The following is a 19,562-nucleotide window of genomic DNA, read 5'->3' on the forward strand; positions in this document are numbered from 1 at the left end:
TGTTTGTCTTATTTATTCATACAATGCATTTCCCTAGATGTTCCTGGAATATTGACTTTCTGTCCTGAATTTAGCATTGATAATTCATGTTTGTAGTTTGCATTCAACTTGTTTTTAAATTAAGATTTTATTAGGAACCCTTCTACTACCAACGTTTTTCACATACATGAAATACCAAGTTGGGTAACTGGGTTACCCCAACAATATTTCTGTTCTATATAATTATTTTATATTTTTCCATCAATTCATCAATCAAATGCATTACAAAATCTATTAGAATAATTAAAAATAAGTTTATTCTGTTGATAAATAGGTTTTCAATTGAAAACTGACAGGCCAACAAAATTGAGCATTCTTTTATATTTTTCACATACATGAAATACGAAGTTGGGTAACTGGGTTACCCCAACAATATTTCTGTTCTATATAATTATTTTATATTTTTCCATCAATTCATCAATCAAATGCATTACAAAATCTATTAGAATAATTGAAAATAAGTTTATTCTGTTGATAAATAGGTTTTCAATTGAAAACTGACAGGCCAACAAAATTGAGCATTCTTTTATATTGTTATAGGGGACATGTTGTCAAATAATTAAATTATGGTTATAGCGAAGAAATTTTTTTTAATTTAGGTTTTAAGTGATCATTATGAATCAGGTTTGGCAATAAAATAAAAATTAAACATTAAATTTATATCTTATGTAGGCCTACTCTGATAATGGATGAGATATACCAAAAAATTGCATGATATGGAATACCAAGTGGGGTAATAGAGTTACCCCCAGGAGATATCTGCTAATAATTCCAAAAATAGGAGGAATGAAATGATTCTAAGAGATAAAAACTAAAGTGATATGTTTTTAATAAGTACTCAACGTTTCAATGAAGTAAATCAACATTATCTACAAAAAAATAGACAACATGTGGGTTGGGGTAATCCAATTGCCCCGCTTGGTAGTAGAAGGGTTAGGAAGATTTTCTAATGAAGGCTGTCCTTGGTTGTAGAATTGAAGTAGAACATCTTCAAACCCCTTTATTACACACTATAGAAAAATCTGGTGTGGTACACTCACACAACTTTCCTTGCTCATATTTGAAACTATGATCAGACTTCTGTATATGTGATTATATAATTGTTTTCAGAGTTCTTTTTCCTTTGTGTAAATTGTGAAATTCGATAATTTTTTTAGTCGTCATTTTTTTAAAGTCGTTAAAACAGCTGTTCCACAGATGAAATATCTGACTATGTGTTCTTTTTATGAACTGCGCTACCTACCTACCTCATGCACGAGAAGGAGGTTACTAAATCCATTTATCAAGGATGGGGTGGACCCCCCATTAGTTTCCCAGAAAGGAGACTCATGCCAGTTGATAGAGCTGATAAATAACTATACAGGGTATGAATTTGAAAAAAATCGGTCAAGTTATTTTTGAGAAAATCGTGAAAAACATGGTTTTCCAGTAATTATCCGTCATTTTCTCAAGAATATTACGGAGCTCCTGCTATTTTCCCAGAAATGAGACTCATGTCAGTTGATAGGGCTTATAAATAGCTATCTATGGTATAAATTTGAAGAAAATCGTTAGAGCCGTTTTCGAGAAAACCGTGAAAAACATAGTTTTTTTAGTAATTATCCGCCATTTTGAATTCAATTTTATTGAATTACTTATTGTCGGATCCTCATGGTATAAGGACCTTAAGTTTAAAATTTCAAGTCAATCGGTTGATTAGGAATGGAGTTATCATGTTCACAGACATACACCCAAAAATCATGTTTTTGGACTCAGAGGACCTAGAAACGTATAGAAAACTTGAAATTAGGGTACCTTAATTTTTACTTTCCTTGCCCTATTACCATAGGTAAGGAAAGTATTGCTTTCCCAAAAAAATTAAGTTACCCTATTTTCATGTTTTCTATACGTTTCAAGGTCCCCTGAGTCCAAAAAAATGATTTTTGGGTGTTGGTCTGTTTGTGTGTATGTCTGTGAACACGATAACTCCATTCCTAATTAACCGATTGACTTGAAATTTTAAACTTAAGGTCCTTATACCATGAGGATCCGACAATAGGAAATTCAAAAAAATCCAATTCAAGATGGCGGAAAAAATGGCGGATAATTACTAAAAAACCATGTTTTTCACGGTTTTCTCGAATACGGCTCTAACGATTTCCTTCAAATTTATACCATGAATAGCTATTTATAAGCCCTATCAACTGGCATGAGTCTCATTTCTGGGAAAATTTCAGGAGCTCCGTAATATTCTTGAGAAAAATGGCGGATAATGACTAAAAATCCATGTTTTTCATCGTTTTCTCGAAAACGGCTCTAACGATTTTCTTCAAATTCATACAATGGATAGATATTCATAAGCACTATCAACTGGCATGAGTCTCATTTCTGGGAAAATTCCATGAGCTCTGTAATATTCTTGAGAAAAATGGCGGATAATGACTAAAAAACCATGTTTTTCACGGTTTTCTCTAAAACGGCTTTAACGATTATCTTCAAATTTAAACCATGGATATATTCATAAGCCCTATCAAATGACATGAGTTTTTTCCTGGGAAAATTGCAGGAGCTCCGTAATATTCTCGAGAAAAATGGCGGATAATTACTAAAAAACCATGTTTTTCACGATTTTCTCAAAAATAACTTGACCGATTTTTTTCAAATTCATACCTGTATAGTTATTTATCAGCTCTATCAACTGGCATGAGTCTCCTTTCTGGGAAACCAATGGGGGGTTCACCCCATCCTTGGGAAATGGACTTTGTAACCTCCTTCTCGTGCATGAGGTAGGTAGGTAGCGCAGTTCATAAAAAGAACACATAGTCGAGATATTTCATCTGTAGAACAGCTGTTTTGACGACTTTGAAAAAATGACGACTAAAAAATCATCGAATTTCACAATTATTCACACAAAGAAAAAGTACTTTGAAAACAATTTTATATACACATAGACAGAAGTCTGATCGCAGTTTCAGATATGAGCAAGGAAAGTTGTTTGAGTGTACCACACCAGATTTTTTTGGAAAGCAATACGGTACTTTCCTTACCTATGGTAATAGGGCAAGGAAAGTAAAACACACATTAGTGGCATTCTGTGATGATCGCAGTTTTAAATATGTAGCCGCCAATTGTCATGTTATTCCTCCAAATTATTCTCGTTTAAGAATGAGACTTGCAGTTCAATTAACAAGGAAAGTTGTGTGAGTGTACCACACCAGATTTTTGTTAATATTGATCTTGTACTGCTCATTTGAAAGACGTCTGGTTCCCGTAAGTCAAGCTGTTTCAGAGACAAAAGAATACTCATTATCCTCCTTTCCTTTTTCCATTAAATTAAATTATCACACTATGCAATTTGCTATAGAAGAAATTAAAAAAAAAACTCCAGTAACAGTGTTATCACACAGAAAGAAGCTGTTGCAGCGCAAGTGCATTAGCACATTCCCAGACCGTGAGTGAGATGAGAAGCTCAGCTATTCTTAATTTATCATTTTCCATGGAGTAAAAAAATCGTTCTTGCTAAAAAGTTGCTTCAAACTTGCCACATAGATCATTGCAACCAAACACTAAAACGAGTCCTTGCTCCTGGAAGATCATATTAGGTACGGAAGATCATATTTTGCAACTCTCCTGTACTTTCACATGGGGATCTTACGAATAAGCCGACAGATCTAACAACTACGCCGACGTTTGCTCAAAGTATGACTCATCACTTTTTCTCAAAGTCTAACTTCCTTAAAATAGACGATTTATAGATTTAGATAGATAGACGATTTCGGATTTGGATTCAGCGACCCCAAATTCTTTAAAGCTTAAGTCCCATTTTCAAAAATACCCAAAAACAAGGGAGTTATAGCTGCTTTTAATATAGCTTTCCATTATCATTTGATTATATAGTAAACGTACTAAGATAATAATACTCCTGCCTCACAAAGAGACAGGGACAGGCAAAGGTTTCAAGAAGTTTTTGAACACCTGAGAAGTTTAAACATAAACATTTTTTATTTTTAAAAGTTCTAGTTTTCCAAAAAAATATTGAACTATGAAAAGATGAATCCAAATATGAAATCATAAATCATCTCCACTCATCACCCAATAAAATAGGAGGAAAAGGAATGTTGTACAGTAAAATTCACTAAATTTCAGTTGTCATTCAACAATCCAATTTATCAGGTTCAAATCGTTGAATATCACTTTAAATTCCCAGCAATTATTGATTATTTCTTTTTAACTTCCATTCCGGTCCTTGTAGATGTCAAGACTTTTATCCCAAAGAGCAGGTCGACATCAAACTTAGACATCGCGTAATGACAGGTGTCAAAGTCAAGTCAACAACTGACAATGACAAGTCAACAAGTGTCAACTGGAGAAGTGAGTGAGCAAGCACAGTGCTGCCATAATGCGAAAAGCATAACCATTGTACCAACTATTCTAAATTATCGTACTGTATTTCGTGAAGCCATGCTTTGTTAAAGCCAGTTACTCAGAAAGCATTTTTTTGTTGTTCGATGTTTTGTCGTCCTTATGAATTCTGTTGAAGCAAACATAATGTTATTTAAGAAGTTGTGCTGAACCTGTATAAAGAATTCATAGGAACGGTAAAAAATCAATTTTACGAAAATTGATGTACATGTAACTGGATTTAGAAGATCAATACGATAATATGCTCTATCACAATTTAATCACAGACATGTTTAAGTGAAAACGTTGGGCGCAAACCTTCTGCCATAAGGAGACAAATAAATTTATGAAAAGCTTGATAGCTTGAATAGTGATATGATATTTGTTACGGTACACGTTTTTAGTCTAAGACATAATATGTCTTAGACTAATTTTTAATGTTTCTTCAATCGGCAGGAAAACTTTGGTTTTTCAAAGTTATCTTACTCCCTTATTTTGGGGTATTTTCAGAAATCAAGATAAATATCCTACCAAATTTCCTACACGAATACAGTGTAAGTTGTATTATAATAGCTACAGTACTTACGTACTGTATAGTACAGTACCTGTTCGTTTTTACCGTATGATAATAGAAAGCTTTATTAAAAACAGCCATAACTTCCTTGTTTTCGGATATTTTCGAAAACGGGACTTACGCTTTAAAGAATTTGGGGTCGCTGAATCCAAATCCGAATCTTTCTATCTTCATTTTCAAGAAAGATAGTTTTTGAGAAAAAGTGGTGACCGGAGAGACATAGAATCACCATGTGAAAGTGACGATTTGTCCTCTAGTATTTCGATCCAAGCCGGTTTCTGCTTGCCTCGAGGGGAAAAGATGTGACAAAACGAGGTTCCTGGATAGGAGTCACCATGTGAAAGAGACGATTTGACTCAATGTACTTCGACAAAAAACGTGAACACTGTTCAGTGTTCAAGTTGCACGTCTCCTATCGTGTGAAAATAGCGTAATGGGTTTACAAACCACTCCTTGTCTCAGACAGCACCGTATCGCGCATGCGTTAGCAACGGGTTTTTCCCGTTCCATTCAGTCAGATCTTTGAATGTAACGTTCTTTGTGATGATGGTTACCGAGCACTGTAACTGGAGCCAATCGTCATTCTATTTGATGAAGATATTATTATCCAATGATGATTTATCATTAAATTCAATATAATAATAAATTTATTATTATTTCATTTGATAAAAGAAAGAGTACTTTTGAAAATATAATTAATAAAATATAACAGTTGTTATTTAACTGATGTTAAAAAACACTATAACTAAGTCAGCATAATTATTGTCATTTCAAAACAAAAACCAAACCCTCAACCTCCCCTTCTAAATTTGAAACATCAATAAACATAACTATTTGAAAAACCTCTATTCCCTTCAAGCATATTGCAATTTCAAAGCAAAATCCTACCCTATCTTTCCACCTTTGAAATATCAAAAAGCATTATTCTACCTGGACCCTAGCCCTTTCTAGCATATTGCAATTTAAAAGCAAAACCCTAACATAACCTTATGGAACATTATTAAATATAATCCAGAAAAAACCTAACCACTAACCCCTAACCCCTTCACATTTAATAATTTAGATTTCAAAGCAAAATCCTAACCCCCTAACCTATCCTTTCACATTTGAAACATCAAAAAACATAACTCTAACTGCACCCTAGCCCCTTCTAGCATATTGCAATTTCAAAGCAAAAACCCAACCTATCCTAATAACACATTATTAATTAAAACCCAACTTCTAACCCTTTCACATTTGATACTTTAGATTTATTCGTCATCTTTAGAACAAAACATAAACATGTGGTTCATTTCATGAACATGTTCACAAACATGTGGTTCATTTCATGAACATGTTCACAAACATGTGGTTCATTTCATGAACATGTTCACAAACATGTGGTTCATTTCATGAACATATTCACAAACATGTGGTTCATTTCATGAACATGTTCACAAACATGTGGTTCATTTCATGAACATGTTCACAAACATGTGGTTCATTTCATGAACATGTTCACAAACATGTGATTCAAAGCAAAATCCTAACCGCCCAACCTATCCTTTCACCTTTGAAACAGAGAAAACTCCTATAATACTCCTATAAAACTCCTTGTAATTCTGTGCTTTGAAACATCAAAAAACATAACTCCACCTAGACCCTAGCCCCTTCTAGCATATTGCAATTTTAAAGCAAAAACCTAACCTATCCTAATAGAACATCATTAAATATAACCTAAATAAAAACTAACCCCTAACTCTTTTACATTTGTTGAACGAGACAAGGATAGCAACACTATTGCAAATCGTACACTACCATTATAACGTGGACCTCACTATAGATACTTAAAGAATACTTTTGAATAACTGTGACTGTTGCTGGCCGTTACTCTGTTTCTGAGACAAAGAGAAGCTCCTAATGGGTTTCTGCTGTAACAGTGAACTGAACAGGCACCGGTAACATATAACCTGAAAGGAGAAAACGTACATTGATACTTCAAAAGTGGAAGGCTGTGTTAGTAGATTACGTTTTTGCTTTCCAATGTCAATAAATTGGAATTGTTTGCAGTGTTTTGAAAATTTCGAATAATAAAAAAAACAAATCACATGCATAGGCTATATATCTTTTCCACAATATGCTCAGTAGTTATAGAAAACTGAACAATTTGACAAAACCGTTTTATGCGCTTGCGCATCACAATGTTGTGCTTGGTACAGATTACATTGTGCTAGCTGAGCTGAGGTCTTTAGGTCACGTGATGTTTACTTTCAAGATGGCGAATTTATCTATTATGTTAGATTAACTTTTAAGATTTTGTGCTCAAAGAAGGGTTGTGTGCAAAATTAAGATGTTCAATACAGATAGATTATGAAATTTGTTATTTTTCATCAAATGATTCTCCTAGATGGAGGGTATTGGTTCAACAGCTGTTTAGTTCAATTCGATACCATTACGAAGTCCTGTTAGGTGTACAGTACAGCACTGTTCGGTTTATTATTGTAGTCAAGTATTGTGTGCATCTCGACATAAAATGAGTGCTCATTATGTTGTATCTTAATATATTTTCGTGACTGGAAGTAACAATACTTTATCAATCCGCATCAAGCAGGTTTATTAGGACGATTAACAATATGATTCGTTTGATATAACAGTTACATTATATTGTAGGGCGATTTTGTTATCGCTCAATCACTGGGGTCATTAGCGATAGCTCCATTACAAAAGGTGTTCGTATGTTTCCAGTGCTAACTTATGTACTCCGATCTTTTAAATTTGCAGTATTAAACAAATCTTCGTCAACAAGCTGTAAGATATTTGCTAGTCGGACATGTAACTTAGTGTTTTAGGTTACCATTAATAATTAACCTATTTAAAAATGTATGATGTGAAGTCTTTCATATGAAATCTATGGTGAGTAGTTTTTGTAAATCAATTCAATATACGGTAAATATTATCATTTCAACTTGGTTTTGTGTGTAATTTGCATATTGATAACCTCTTCTAAAATGAATTAACTATACTTAGATGTTTGATTTTTCTCTAATTTCCATTGAATGTCAATTAAATTCATCATTTTTTTGTAAACTATGTAATGTTGTATACCTAAAGTCTTCATATTCTAAGGACAATGAATGACTAACTTAGTAGGATGATAGTGAAATTTGAGTAATTTAAGAAAATATTCTCCTATTAGAATTGAGTTAGGAACTCGAACAATAGAATCTTGGCTCAATGTATCGCATTATCCTGGCTTCTTCATGTGTCGCAGTACAGCTTTTATCTTTTCAAGGAAAGGATATATTTTATACATTCAGCTAGGCTATAGGAAAGCCTTTTGAAATTTGCTTCACGGAGGCCACCATGCTGAGGTGTTTGGTTATATTCTTAAAGTGCAATTCCTTAGCGACGATTCAAGACGCGCGGCTGTAGCCGCCGGGTTCCATTAGATTCGATGATTCATTGGGTTTGTATGTTGTATGAACTTTATTGCGGCAGATGAACTGGAAGTTTTGGCTACTATAATGAGGTCCCCGTTATAATGGCAATGAGTATTTGATTAACATCGATGTTGCCATCCTTGTCTATCATTTAACTAAGCAGATTGCGCTATCCTTCTCTAGCTTCGTAACGTTGCCATATCGTTCTTCATATCTTCAACAATAGAGCAATATAATTAACAAAATATTCAAAATCTCAATTATGAAAATTTATCATTAAATAAGCCAGCCGCGGCGGCTCGAGTTGTCGCTAAGGAATTGCACCATTAGGTACGGTACTTCCTAGTGATCTTTATCATTATGTTGTTTTGTGGAAGGCACCTGGGTTATATTGTCCAATCATCCCGGTGTATCCGATTTCTCAAATATTTAATATAGCAAATTCTTTAATAAAGAATAATATGCAATGATATCCTTCTCATTAAAAATAAAAATGAACTTGTATGAACAAAAAAATATCAATGTGATGCATAAAACAAGAATGCAATGGTTTTCGTGCTCTGAAGTTTTACACGCCATAAATAGTATATTTTTTGAGGACAAGTTTATAAAGTATGCTCGACTCTGATTGCGATCTAATAAAGTTGGGAAGTGACAGGCATTATCAGGGAAAGATCTACAATGAATTGTGGTCCAGTGGTTAAGTTGTGGTTCGCTATCAAACACTTACAGCATTAACCATAAAAATCTATCAAAATAACCTTAAAAATCTTTATAATTACGATGAAATTGAAAGGAAAGTGTTTCTCAATTCAAATTGAAAATTGAATAAACTTGAATCGGTTATTTAAATAAATTCCAAGCTGTTGGGGTGGAATATATTTATTATACAAGTTATGTGCACAGCAACACAGAACTTTGCCCGATGCTCCGCTCAAATATCTTTCATGCGACGACAGCATCCGTTCTTAGTCGTCCATCATCCTCCTCTTATTTCATGGACATATCCCACAAACCTTTCATGGGATGTTTTAAGGCAGGGTTTGGGCCCGGTTTGGAAAGGAAACTCGAATTAATGTTAACGAGCAGGTGTAACAAAAATAGATTGAATTATAGTTTCATACTGAAAATAAAAAGTATTCTATCAAATTAAAAAATCTACAAAAATAGATTTTTTCAATAAAGTAGCCTATGTTAATTTAGGGAGGGAAATTTTCAACTTTGCAACAAGCGTCAACTCAGCAGTTGACACCTTCAACAGACGGGATAAAGATAGATACGTACTTTTACTATGTTTATCTTCCAACTAGTTCAAAATTGAGCTACAAATGCAAAAATTGTGTTCCTGACCCCATTTCCAATTTAATTGTCGAATGATCACTTGTTGCAGCATTTAAAATTTCATCCCCTACATTACAGCTGCTATAACACTGGAAGGAGAACTTGGCATAGTGGAATAATACATCATAATAACAGAATCAAATTCTCTATTATCAGCTCATAATCAGCATAGATTTTTCCTGTCGAGTTTGAAAAAGTTATAAGAGCGAAAATAGTAAAAAATTAGAGGCAGACGTGTTTTTTTTCAAAAATGTCACATCTTCAAGAGCGGATGTCTTGAAAACTATAATAGATATAGAAAAAGTTGAGCGATGAATATTGCTGGAAATTTTGTAAGCTTCAATTTTGTAAAGGACAGTTTATGTTCGTGAAATACATAGTTTTTGAGTTATATGAGAGAAACTAAAAAAATTGAACCTTTGAACCACCCCCACAGAACTGCGGGTTCAAAAATTGTCCTCCAAACTTTTGTCCTCCCTCGATAAATTTTCCTTGATGGCCCTATATTTGGTTCAGTAACGAGATAGAGGACGGTGAAATTTGTTTGACTGTGAAGAAGCCTGCCAGCATCTAGTGCATCAGCATGCGCAGCACTCGATTCCCCCGCCTCTGAGAATTCAAACTCTTTCTCGTCACTGAACCATCTATATAATGCAGTTTTGAAGTCATGAGGCTGGTTGAATCAACTCTGTGCTAGAGCAAGAACTCCTATACAATCTTGAGTGTGACACTTTCCTGTAAACCAAACAAAACGTTTGATTTGAATTTAGTTATTCATTCAATCTGCCCTGTTTATCAATTGACATTTATTTAGAATTGTTCTATTATGTACAGTACTTTTGGTTTCCATGCTTTTACTTTGTAACTGTAATACTATTTAATGGTTTCTTCTTAACTTCAAGGTTTGTCAAGGAGTTGATACAATCCACGAAAATGGCTACACAAGTCGATTATCAGTGGTAAGTTAAAAACCATTTCCACCCAGATTATTTATTAATGAATAAATAGTTTAATCTCAGGCGAAATGAAAAACTTTGTCAAAGTAACATGTTACATGTGGAACTGACAATATCTTTTTCAATTCACCTTACTTTGGAGAAATTCTCTCTTGCATTCAAGTGCTATTTCTCTCACTTAGCAAGCAAGTATTTATTCCACTTGCATCAATTATGATTCGTTAATTGAGATGTATATTTGTACTTTTTTAATAATATGTTTCTTTATGTGGTCATATACTCAATTTATTAAAATAATTACGGTAAAAGAATTTATTAATATGAGTTATATATGCTATTCTTCTTATTGCATTGTAATATACTCTCATGTTGTATTTTTGAGCAAGTGAAATAAATCATTCCACTCTATACTGTTCTAAAACACATCTGTGTCTAGTGTAACTTTTAGTTTGTTTTCACAACGCATTATTATAAAATCATTCACTTTGAAACTATTTTTTAGAAATAATAAAATTTCAGCAAATTTCTAATGAAATTTAATTATTAAATTAAATACTAAACAATTTAAGTGGGCTATAAGTTGAAGTAACATACTATGACCAGCTAAGCTTGTACGTTATAATGTATTATAATTTATATATTAATATAGACTATCTTAACTTTATCCTTTTATTATAAAGCTCTAATACCGGTCATTATTAGATTATTAGTTTTATTATATCAGTGACTAACCGGCAGGCTCCACCCCCTGGACCCCGGCTGGGTAATCCAGAAGTAAGATCAGCAGGCTCGCTTTGCTCGCCTGCATTTTTCATTTGACCTTCCGTCATAAAGATTTTCAGGCTCGATTCAATCAACAGTTTTCTTTGAACTATGCAGTGCAGGGTTGCAAAAATCTTTATTTTTTCAGAATTAATGAATATTCAATCTTATTTCTCAATCAGAGACTTGGGATATTAGGGATTTTAGGATATTATTTGAATTGTTGTATTTTTAGCTGTTCGAAATTTGAAACAGGAATGATATGGAGAACTTGACAAACATCCATATCTAACCCTATCAAGTATGAATTTGCTTGAGAAATGTAGAATAATGCTTTGAAAACTCAATGAAAAACTTTAGAAAAGAAACCCTGTAAAAAAACGCTGAGGAACGCTTAGAAAACGCTGTAAAAGTGCCCATAGGCCTATTGGGCGCCTTTGGCGTAATTCTGAAGTCCTCTCAAGACAAAATTTCTAGACCCTTGCTGAACTTCTGTATCAAATCTGAACATGATCTGTCAATTAGTTCTTGACAAGGCGTATAAAACGCAGGAAGTCGCTCAAAAACCGTGGAACTTTGACGTTATTCCAAAACGGTTCAGACTTTCAGTTAGTATCAACTAAAAAAAGAAATAAAGCTAGGAAAAGTCTGCCTAGTAGCCTGAATTTTTACAAGGAAAACTATTATGAACCACTGCAACCTGGTGGAGAAGACATGGAAAGTGAAAAGACAAATAGGATTGATGAGCGGAATACAGTAAATACTAAACTGACAAAGGGAAAACAAAGGAAACAGACACTTATCAAACAAAACTGCCCTCAGCCAAGGCTCAGAACAATTAAAAATAAGAAAATTCTACTATGTGCAGATAGCCATGGAAGGAACTTATCGTGGCATATAAATAATAAATTGAAAACTCCATATGAATGCGTAGGCTTTGTTAAACCTGGTGCTGGTACTGAATCAGCTCTGAATAGAGATAATATTGTGAGAGAAATTAAAAATGATGATGTTTTAGTAATATTTTGTGGCACCAATGATGTCGCAAAAAATGAGGCAGCAAAAGCTATGATGGGTATTAAGGATACAGTGCAATATTTCAATAACAATAAAATAATTCTGATTGACATACCTAATCGTTATGATCTAGTGAGTTGGTCATGCGTTAATAAAGAAGTAATAAAAACAAATGAATCTATGAGATCTATTGTCAGAGAGCATAAAAATGTTGTACTTGTGGAGGCAGGCAATGCTGATAGAAACTTTCACACGCGTCATGGTATGCACTTCAATAATAGGGCAAGAGGTGGCTAGCAGAGAAGATTTGCAGAGCAATCGAGGATGATGACACAGCGTCTGAGTGTGTTGAAATGCTCATTTCTCTAACTGATGACTTCTCTTCATCTCGGACGGTAAATGAGGGTTCTAAGGACAAAACAGATGATTCCTCTCTATGCGGTTCACCAGTGGACCTGCTTGGAGATTTGCTCTCTCCTGTGACTGTGCCAGAGTATAAATCTCCTGATTCTCCAGCGTTGCTGTTGGACCGCGGGATTTTGAGACAAGATGTCGGAGTTGGGCCGCAGTCTCAACCAATCTCTCCTGCATTACTTCCGGGAAACGAGCTTCAAACAGTGGAATCTCCCCATACTTAGGAGCGGGCAACACTCAGGTTTCGGCGGCGAAGGTGGAGGATGGACAGTCTATGGTGATTTCACACATTAACATACAATCTATAAAAAATAAACTCAACTCTTTAGAGGTTTTTAATCATAACACTTCATGTGATATACTTTGTGTTAATGAACATTGGTGCACACATGATGAGATAGATTTGTATAAGCCTGCTGATTTTACCGTGGCAGCTAGTTTTTGTAGGTCTACTCCCTATGGAGGTTCAGCTATTTATGTTAGAGAGTCTTTCAAGTATCCTCTCACTGTACTAAATATTGACTCCTTCTGTGAGCCCAAACAATTTGAGGCAGTTATGATAGCCTTACATACAATCAAATTGATAGTAGTTTCTGTTTATCGGTCCCCTGATACATCAATTGAGGTCTTCACAGATAAGCTGTCTCAACTCTTAGATTTTATTGATGTTACTCCTAAATACTGCAAATATAAGATTGTAATTGCCGGTGACATTAACATTGATCCTAGAGGTAAGGGCTCACAAACATTAGCTTTTCTCAACACATTGAAGTCTTATGACTGTTTTTGTATCAACTCACTTCCCACAAGATTAGATTCATGTCTAGATAACTACATCTCAAACCTTCACCCTACAACGTATACATGTGCTACAAATCAACCGCATCTATCTGACCACTTAGGGATAGTGTTGACGATTTCTAGCCTGACTCCCTTCAGCACTGGAGAAGTAGATGATGGAAGTGCGAAAACTAGCTATAAGTATAGAGTGTTGAATGATACCAGTATAAACAAGTTAAAACGTTGTTTGAATGAAGTTCTAATAATTTCAAAAGATGTTGTCCTCTTAAAACTAGAAAAATCAGCCTCAATAAAAATGGTCAAAAAAATAGCAGTGCAAGGAACTGGTACACTCCTCAGTTGAATAATATTAGAACTCTATTAGATTTTAGCCATATGAAATGCAAGACCAATCCTGAACTATTAGAAAATCATAGAAGATTGAAACAGCTCTATAGAGATCAAATAGATTTGGCTAAGAGAAAGGCAAATGATGATTTTATATTGAAATCTAATAATATGTGCAAAGCATCCTGGAGGGTTATAAATGATGAAACAGGGCGACTGCCAAAGAATAAGTCACAATCTGAACCACTTTTATCTGCTAGAGAGTTTAATGATTTTTTCGCAGGAATTTCTAATACGATTTCGGTAAAGAGTGACATAGTTGCAACAATATTGGTTCTATTGATATTCTATCTGCATCTGGGTTGAAGCCTCAGACAAATCAACAGCCGTTTGTGTGGTGTGTGGTTGAACCAGATGTTATTTGTACGATTGTTTCAAGACTTAATAATTCCAGGGCAGAGGATGTTTTTGGATTATCCAATTTTGTTTTGAGGAAAATTATAGATGCCATCATAGAACCTTTAACATTCCTTATAAATTGGGCTCTTGGAGTAGGGGTGTATCCGGACTGCTTGAAAGTCACTGTGACAGTACCAGTATATAAAAAAGGAGATAAGAACAACATTAATAATTATAGGCCAATTTCTCTGGTACCTGTCATATCCAAGATAATGGGAAGCGCAATAAAAATTCAAATTGAAAAATATTTTGAGCAGAATAGATTGTTTCAGTCGGCGCAGTTTGCTTTCAGACGTAATTTGAACACTACTAAAGCAGTTAAAAGCGTTGTGTCTTTTATTATTGATGGCTTTGAAAATGGTGAAGAGGTTAGTGCTCTGCTTTTGGACCTTAGCAAAGCCTTTGATATTGTCCCACACAAGCAACTTATAGAAAAACTGCACTACTATGGATTGAATGGTAATGAGTTGTCACTTTTGATGTCATATCTCTCTGATAGATTCCAGTATGTGAAAATGGGTGAGCAGAAATCTGATTGTAAGAAGGTCTCAGGAGGAGTCCCTCAGGGCTCTGTACTGGGTCCTTTCCTGTTTATAGTATATATGAATGATCTACCCTCATACATCCCTTATAAAACTGTTCTCTATGCAGACGACACGACGCTTCTGTGTTCAAATAAGTCTTCTGAAATAAATAAAATTATCACAACATTTATGACCAACAGAGCCAATATTTGGTTCTCTGCAAATAAGCTTATGGTGAACGAGAGCAAAACAGAATCTATATTGTTTGGTTTGAGTAGAAATTGTGAAAAAAGATCAGTAAAACTACTAGGGATTAACCTTGATTCCAAACTCACTTGGAGTACCCACACTGAAGCTCTTTGCAGTCGCCTATCCAGAGTAATATTTTTATTGAAGAGGTTGAAATTGTATACTAGTGCTGGTTTAACGTTGATGGCATATTTTGCTCTTTTCCACTCTCATTTACAGTATGGCACCCTATTGTGGGGCAATTCAAGTGGTGCCAGTGACGTATTTTTGTGTCAGAAAAGAGCTCTGCGAACCATTTTTAATCTTGGTAGAGTGGATTCCTGCAGGCCATTCTTTTAAAGAAACGGCATATTGACTCTATTGACTCTGCCCTGTATATTTATGCTGCAAGCTCTGACATTTGTCAAAGATAATCTGAGGCAATTCGATCTAAGATGCGATGTACATCAGCACTTTACAAGAGAGCGTAAACAAATAAATACCGGACGGGTACGACTTTCCAAAACACAAAATATGTATGTATATATCGGTATAAAATTATTTAATAAACTGCCTGAAAGTATCCGTGATAAAAACTCTAAATCGTTCAGGTACGCAATTTCCAAACTATTCAAAAATAGGGCTTTTTATTCGATTGAGGAGATGTTGGCAGCTGATATTTCATGTTAATATTTGACCTCTATTATAATACTGTTATTGCCAATTAGAAATATTACTGTATATAACTGTGAAGATACTAAGTACGCGGGACTGTTGGCTGTGATAGTATTTCTCTGTTTTGAGTACCTACGTGAAATGTATGTATAATGTATATGTTTACCTGATGACTTTGTCAATACATCTATTTGTTCACGGCAATAAAAACATTTTGAATTTGAATTTGACCCTACCAATACAATATTTTTACACCTCAGCTGAGCCCGTTCACCAAATTTGAACATTTTCTCTTAATTAGTTCTTGAAAAATGTAAGAAAACGCTAGGGAACACAAAGAATAAATTTATAGACCCTTGCAGAACTTCTGTACGAAATTTGAACATGATCTGTCAATTATTTCTTGAGAATGCCCAGAAAACGCAGGAAAAACGCTCAAAAACCGCCGATCTTGGGTGGAACTGAGGCTCATTAACTTTAGGCGGAACTTAACTTCCAATACAATTTTTTTATATTTCAGCAGAGCCTGTGTTTCAAGTTTAAACATTTTTTGCCAATGAGTTCTTGAAAAAACTGAGAAAATGCTGGAAAACGCAGATTTTGGGCTCATCTTTGGAATTTTTTTCCGTTCCAAATCCGTTCTTAGTGCGCCCCTAGATGGCCAACTGAGCAAACCTGCTAAATTTGAACGTATTTGGTCCAGTTGACTTTTAGTTCTGTTGATTATGAATGAATGAGTGAGTGAATGGATCAGTGTCATTTCGCTTTTATATAGATAGATATAATGTAAGGTTTACAGATTATAAAATACTACTATTCGTATTAGATAAATACGAATTCAAGGTCAATGTTTTTTGTTTAAAAACGACCGTATTTAATTAAGGCTTTAAGGAACAATAGGCTTTATAATACTTAATATTTCAAGTATAATATTTATTGATGTTAAGGAACATCAATATTGTTCCTCAGGGCAATTTGTTCTTTAAGGAACAAATCAATCACATTATTATTGAATAAGATAAAATTATTCAATTTATCAATATCAGTAGTATTGATATTCCATTAATATCAAAAATAGTATATTTTTATAATATTACAAATATTATAATTATTTGTAATTATAATCATTTATGCTTTAATTTCATAAACTTTCTACAACTATCAGAAATTAGAGTCATTTACATTATCATGTTAATTATAAGTATATAATTTAAATAAATAATATTATCAAACCATATGTTAATGTATACTTAAAATCACAGTAGGCCTATTACTAAATAACTATTTTTTTAGTCTAAAAAATAAAGAGGGATTTCACCCTGTATAGGGTTTTTATAATATATTCACTCCTAGCAAGCCATATCTCGATGAAAGATTATCTCACATGATATATTGAACATGTAGTCTTATTTCAATGCCCGATAAAAATATAAAGCTTTGTTCCAGTACAAATGTTTTCCTTCACTATACTTGTAAATGTAATTTGACACGTGGCAATCGACCGCACTCAAACCGAACACTCTTGAATACTCAAAAACACTTTGGAGCACTCTAGACTAAATAATAGCACCATAGAATAGTTAGTCCTCGTCGATGTTTTACTGGTTTGTTTGGTTCTGGGCTAGGTCTTTTTTATGTCTGTCCTTTGTCTTGGGAGTGCAATGTCTGTGAAGCTCTTGTTCTTTGATGTTCTGGCACCGGTAAATGAGAATCAGAATTTTCAAGGACTAAACATTGACTTTTATCCATTTATTGCTCCAATGATACACAATTTTTCATCTATATTTTACATTATTATAACTTACTCCCTTGGCCCACTATTTTGTTTCAAAATTTAAATAGATCCTCTATTTCATTTATTATCATATATTCATCATTCAATCCATATATCATCAGAGTGATCCGTGGCCTAGTGGATAGAGTGCTTGCGTATCAGCCTAGAGATCCCGGTTCAAACCCGCTCATAGCTAAAAGTTTTTGATCAGGTCATTCTCATGTATAATCGGATGGGCAGGTAAAACAGTCGGCCCCGGCTGAAGTATAACAGTCGTAAGGCCCATTGACGTCTTAAATCGAGGTGAAACATTCGATTTGAAACATCGCCTTTTGGTATTCGGTGGTGTGGCTAGAACGTCAATCGTTCAAATGTTGGTACAATTTGAATTTTGGCTTTGTCATTATATAACTATGACATTAGATTAACAATGGTAACAAAATTACTAGGATACTATGATATGTTGTCGTCTTGAGCCTTATTCAATACTCCATTTAGCACTTGAGTCCTTGCTGTTCGGTTGAATAATTTATTTATTAATTTTAATTTATTCATTTATTATAATAAATATTTTATTTACTTATTTCTCGCCAATACAATGTCACAAAGTGAATTTGTGATGGTACGAGAATTGTCTAATAGGTCAATGGTCTTATTATAGGATCACCTATTGAATTAAGAGTGCAATTGGCGTGTGAGAGAGTTATAAACACCCGTAACATCAGTCACAGATTAGCTGTTAATATCCGTCACACAGTTGTTCAGATTGTCGTGGAAAACCTCATTACCAGTCTCAGATTCGCTAATTATCCTCACGCAGTTTTAGATTCGCGTTTCAGAAATCACACACCCTATACCCTAAACCTCTATACCCTATACACCTCATCATACTCTATACACCTGGCCCTTGAACACCTTGTACCGGGCCAGCAGATACAGCTTGCTAGTCGACAAGACACAGTTGCCAGACTGTGTGCTACCCTACAAACCATCGTTTATTGTAGAGATTAATAATCCTATTAAGGCTCAACTCACACTACCTTGACTGAAATCGTACGACTCCAGTCGAGGATACTCCAGTCTTTCGACCTTACGACTTTTTTGATCATTGTCACTACTTCAGTTCCATGCTACTCCATTTTCTAACCTTAATTTATTAAAAATATAATATCTAATTCGTCACTACTTAGCATGTAACAGATTTTATAATAATTATTATGAATATATTCAAACTTCCTAACAAATCCCAATTTATTGAAGGGATTTAATAAACCTATTAAATCCCTGTACAGTTTTCATCATACCTTTTACCTCATACTTTTCTGGAAAACCTCTTTCCGGGCTTGCAGGTCCTGCCTGCTCGCCGTCAACACGCAGTTCCAGATTGCGTACTACCTAACAAATCATAATCATTGTTGTAGGGATTTGATATCCGTATCCATTTTCCTGTGTGGAGTTTTGGAGTTTTCCCAATCTCATCCGTCACCCATCCTGAAGCCCCAGGGCCTACTCGGCCGACAGTAGCGCCCAGGAACGCACCTCCTGTACCACCTGAGAGATGCCTTGGTATTTCTCCATAATTGAATATCTCGCGTCAAAAGCAACGGGTACAGAATCAGGATAAGAGGGCCGGTGTCCCTACCGATCAGTACGGCTACTAACCCCGACCCATACCTGACTGAAACTATTCCGCGTTGCAGCAATGCATCGCAATTATTAGATTACCTAGAGGGTGGTGAAGGTGTATCTAATAACAAATACATCCAAAAAAGGTAGCAACAAAACTTCAACTTTAAGAGTTTATTATTTTATCTTTAATAGGCAGGAAATGGTTTTGCCATTCATTTACATTTTAAATTATTATAATTCTTG

At 34.5% G+C, this 19,562-nt stretch overlaps 1 protein-coding gene across 2 annotated transcripts in view; it reads left to right on the plus strand.

The window, feature by feature from the left end:
* Positions 1-7,222: 7,222 nt before the first annotated feature.
* Positions 7,223-19,562, plus strand: part of LOC111057959 (signal peptide peptidase-like 3) — a 42,483-nt gene continuing 30,143 nt past the window's right edge. The window contains exons 1-2 of one of the 2 annotated variants that reach the window (XM_039441651.1): positions 7,223-7,885; positions 10,656-10,712. In XM_039441651.1, the coding sequence (XP_039297585.1) occupies positions 10,687-10,712 (26 nt within the window). In that variant the 5' untranslated portion in view covers positions 7,223-7,885; positions 10,656-10,686. The remainder of the gene's footprint in view (positions 7,886-10,655; positions 10,713-19,562) is intronic. The other variant, XM_039441652.1, reaches the window with a different exon arrangement.

The sequence above is a fragment of the Nilaparvata lugens genome, chromosome X (assembly GCF_014356525.2).
Source record: "Nilaparvata lugens isolate BPH chromosome X, ASM1435652v1, whole genome shotgun sequence".
NCBI classification, from domain to species: Eukaryota; Metazoa; Arthropoda; class Insecta; order Hemiptera; family Delphacidae; genus Nilaparvata; species Nilaparvata lugens.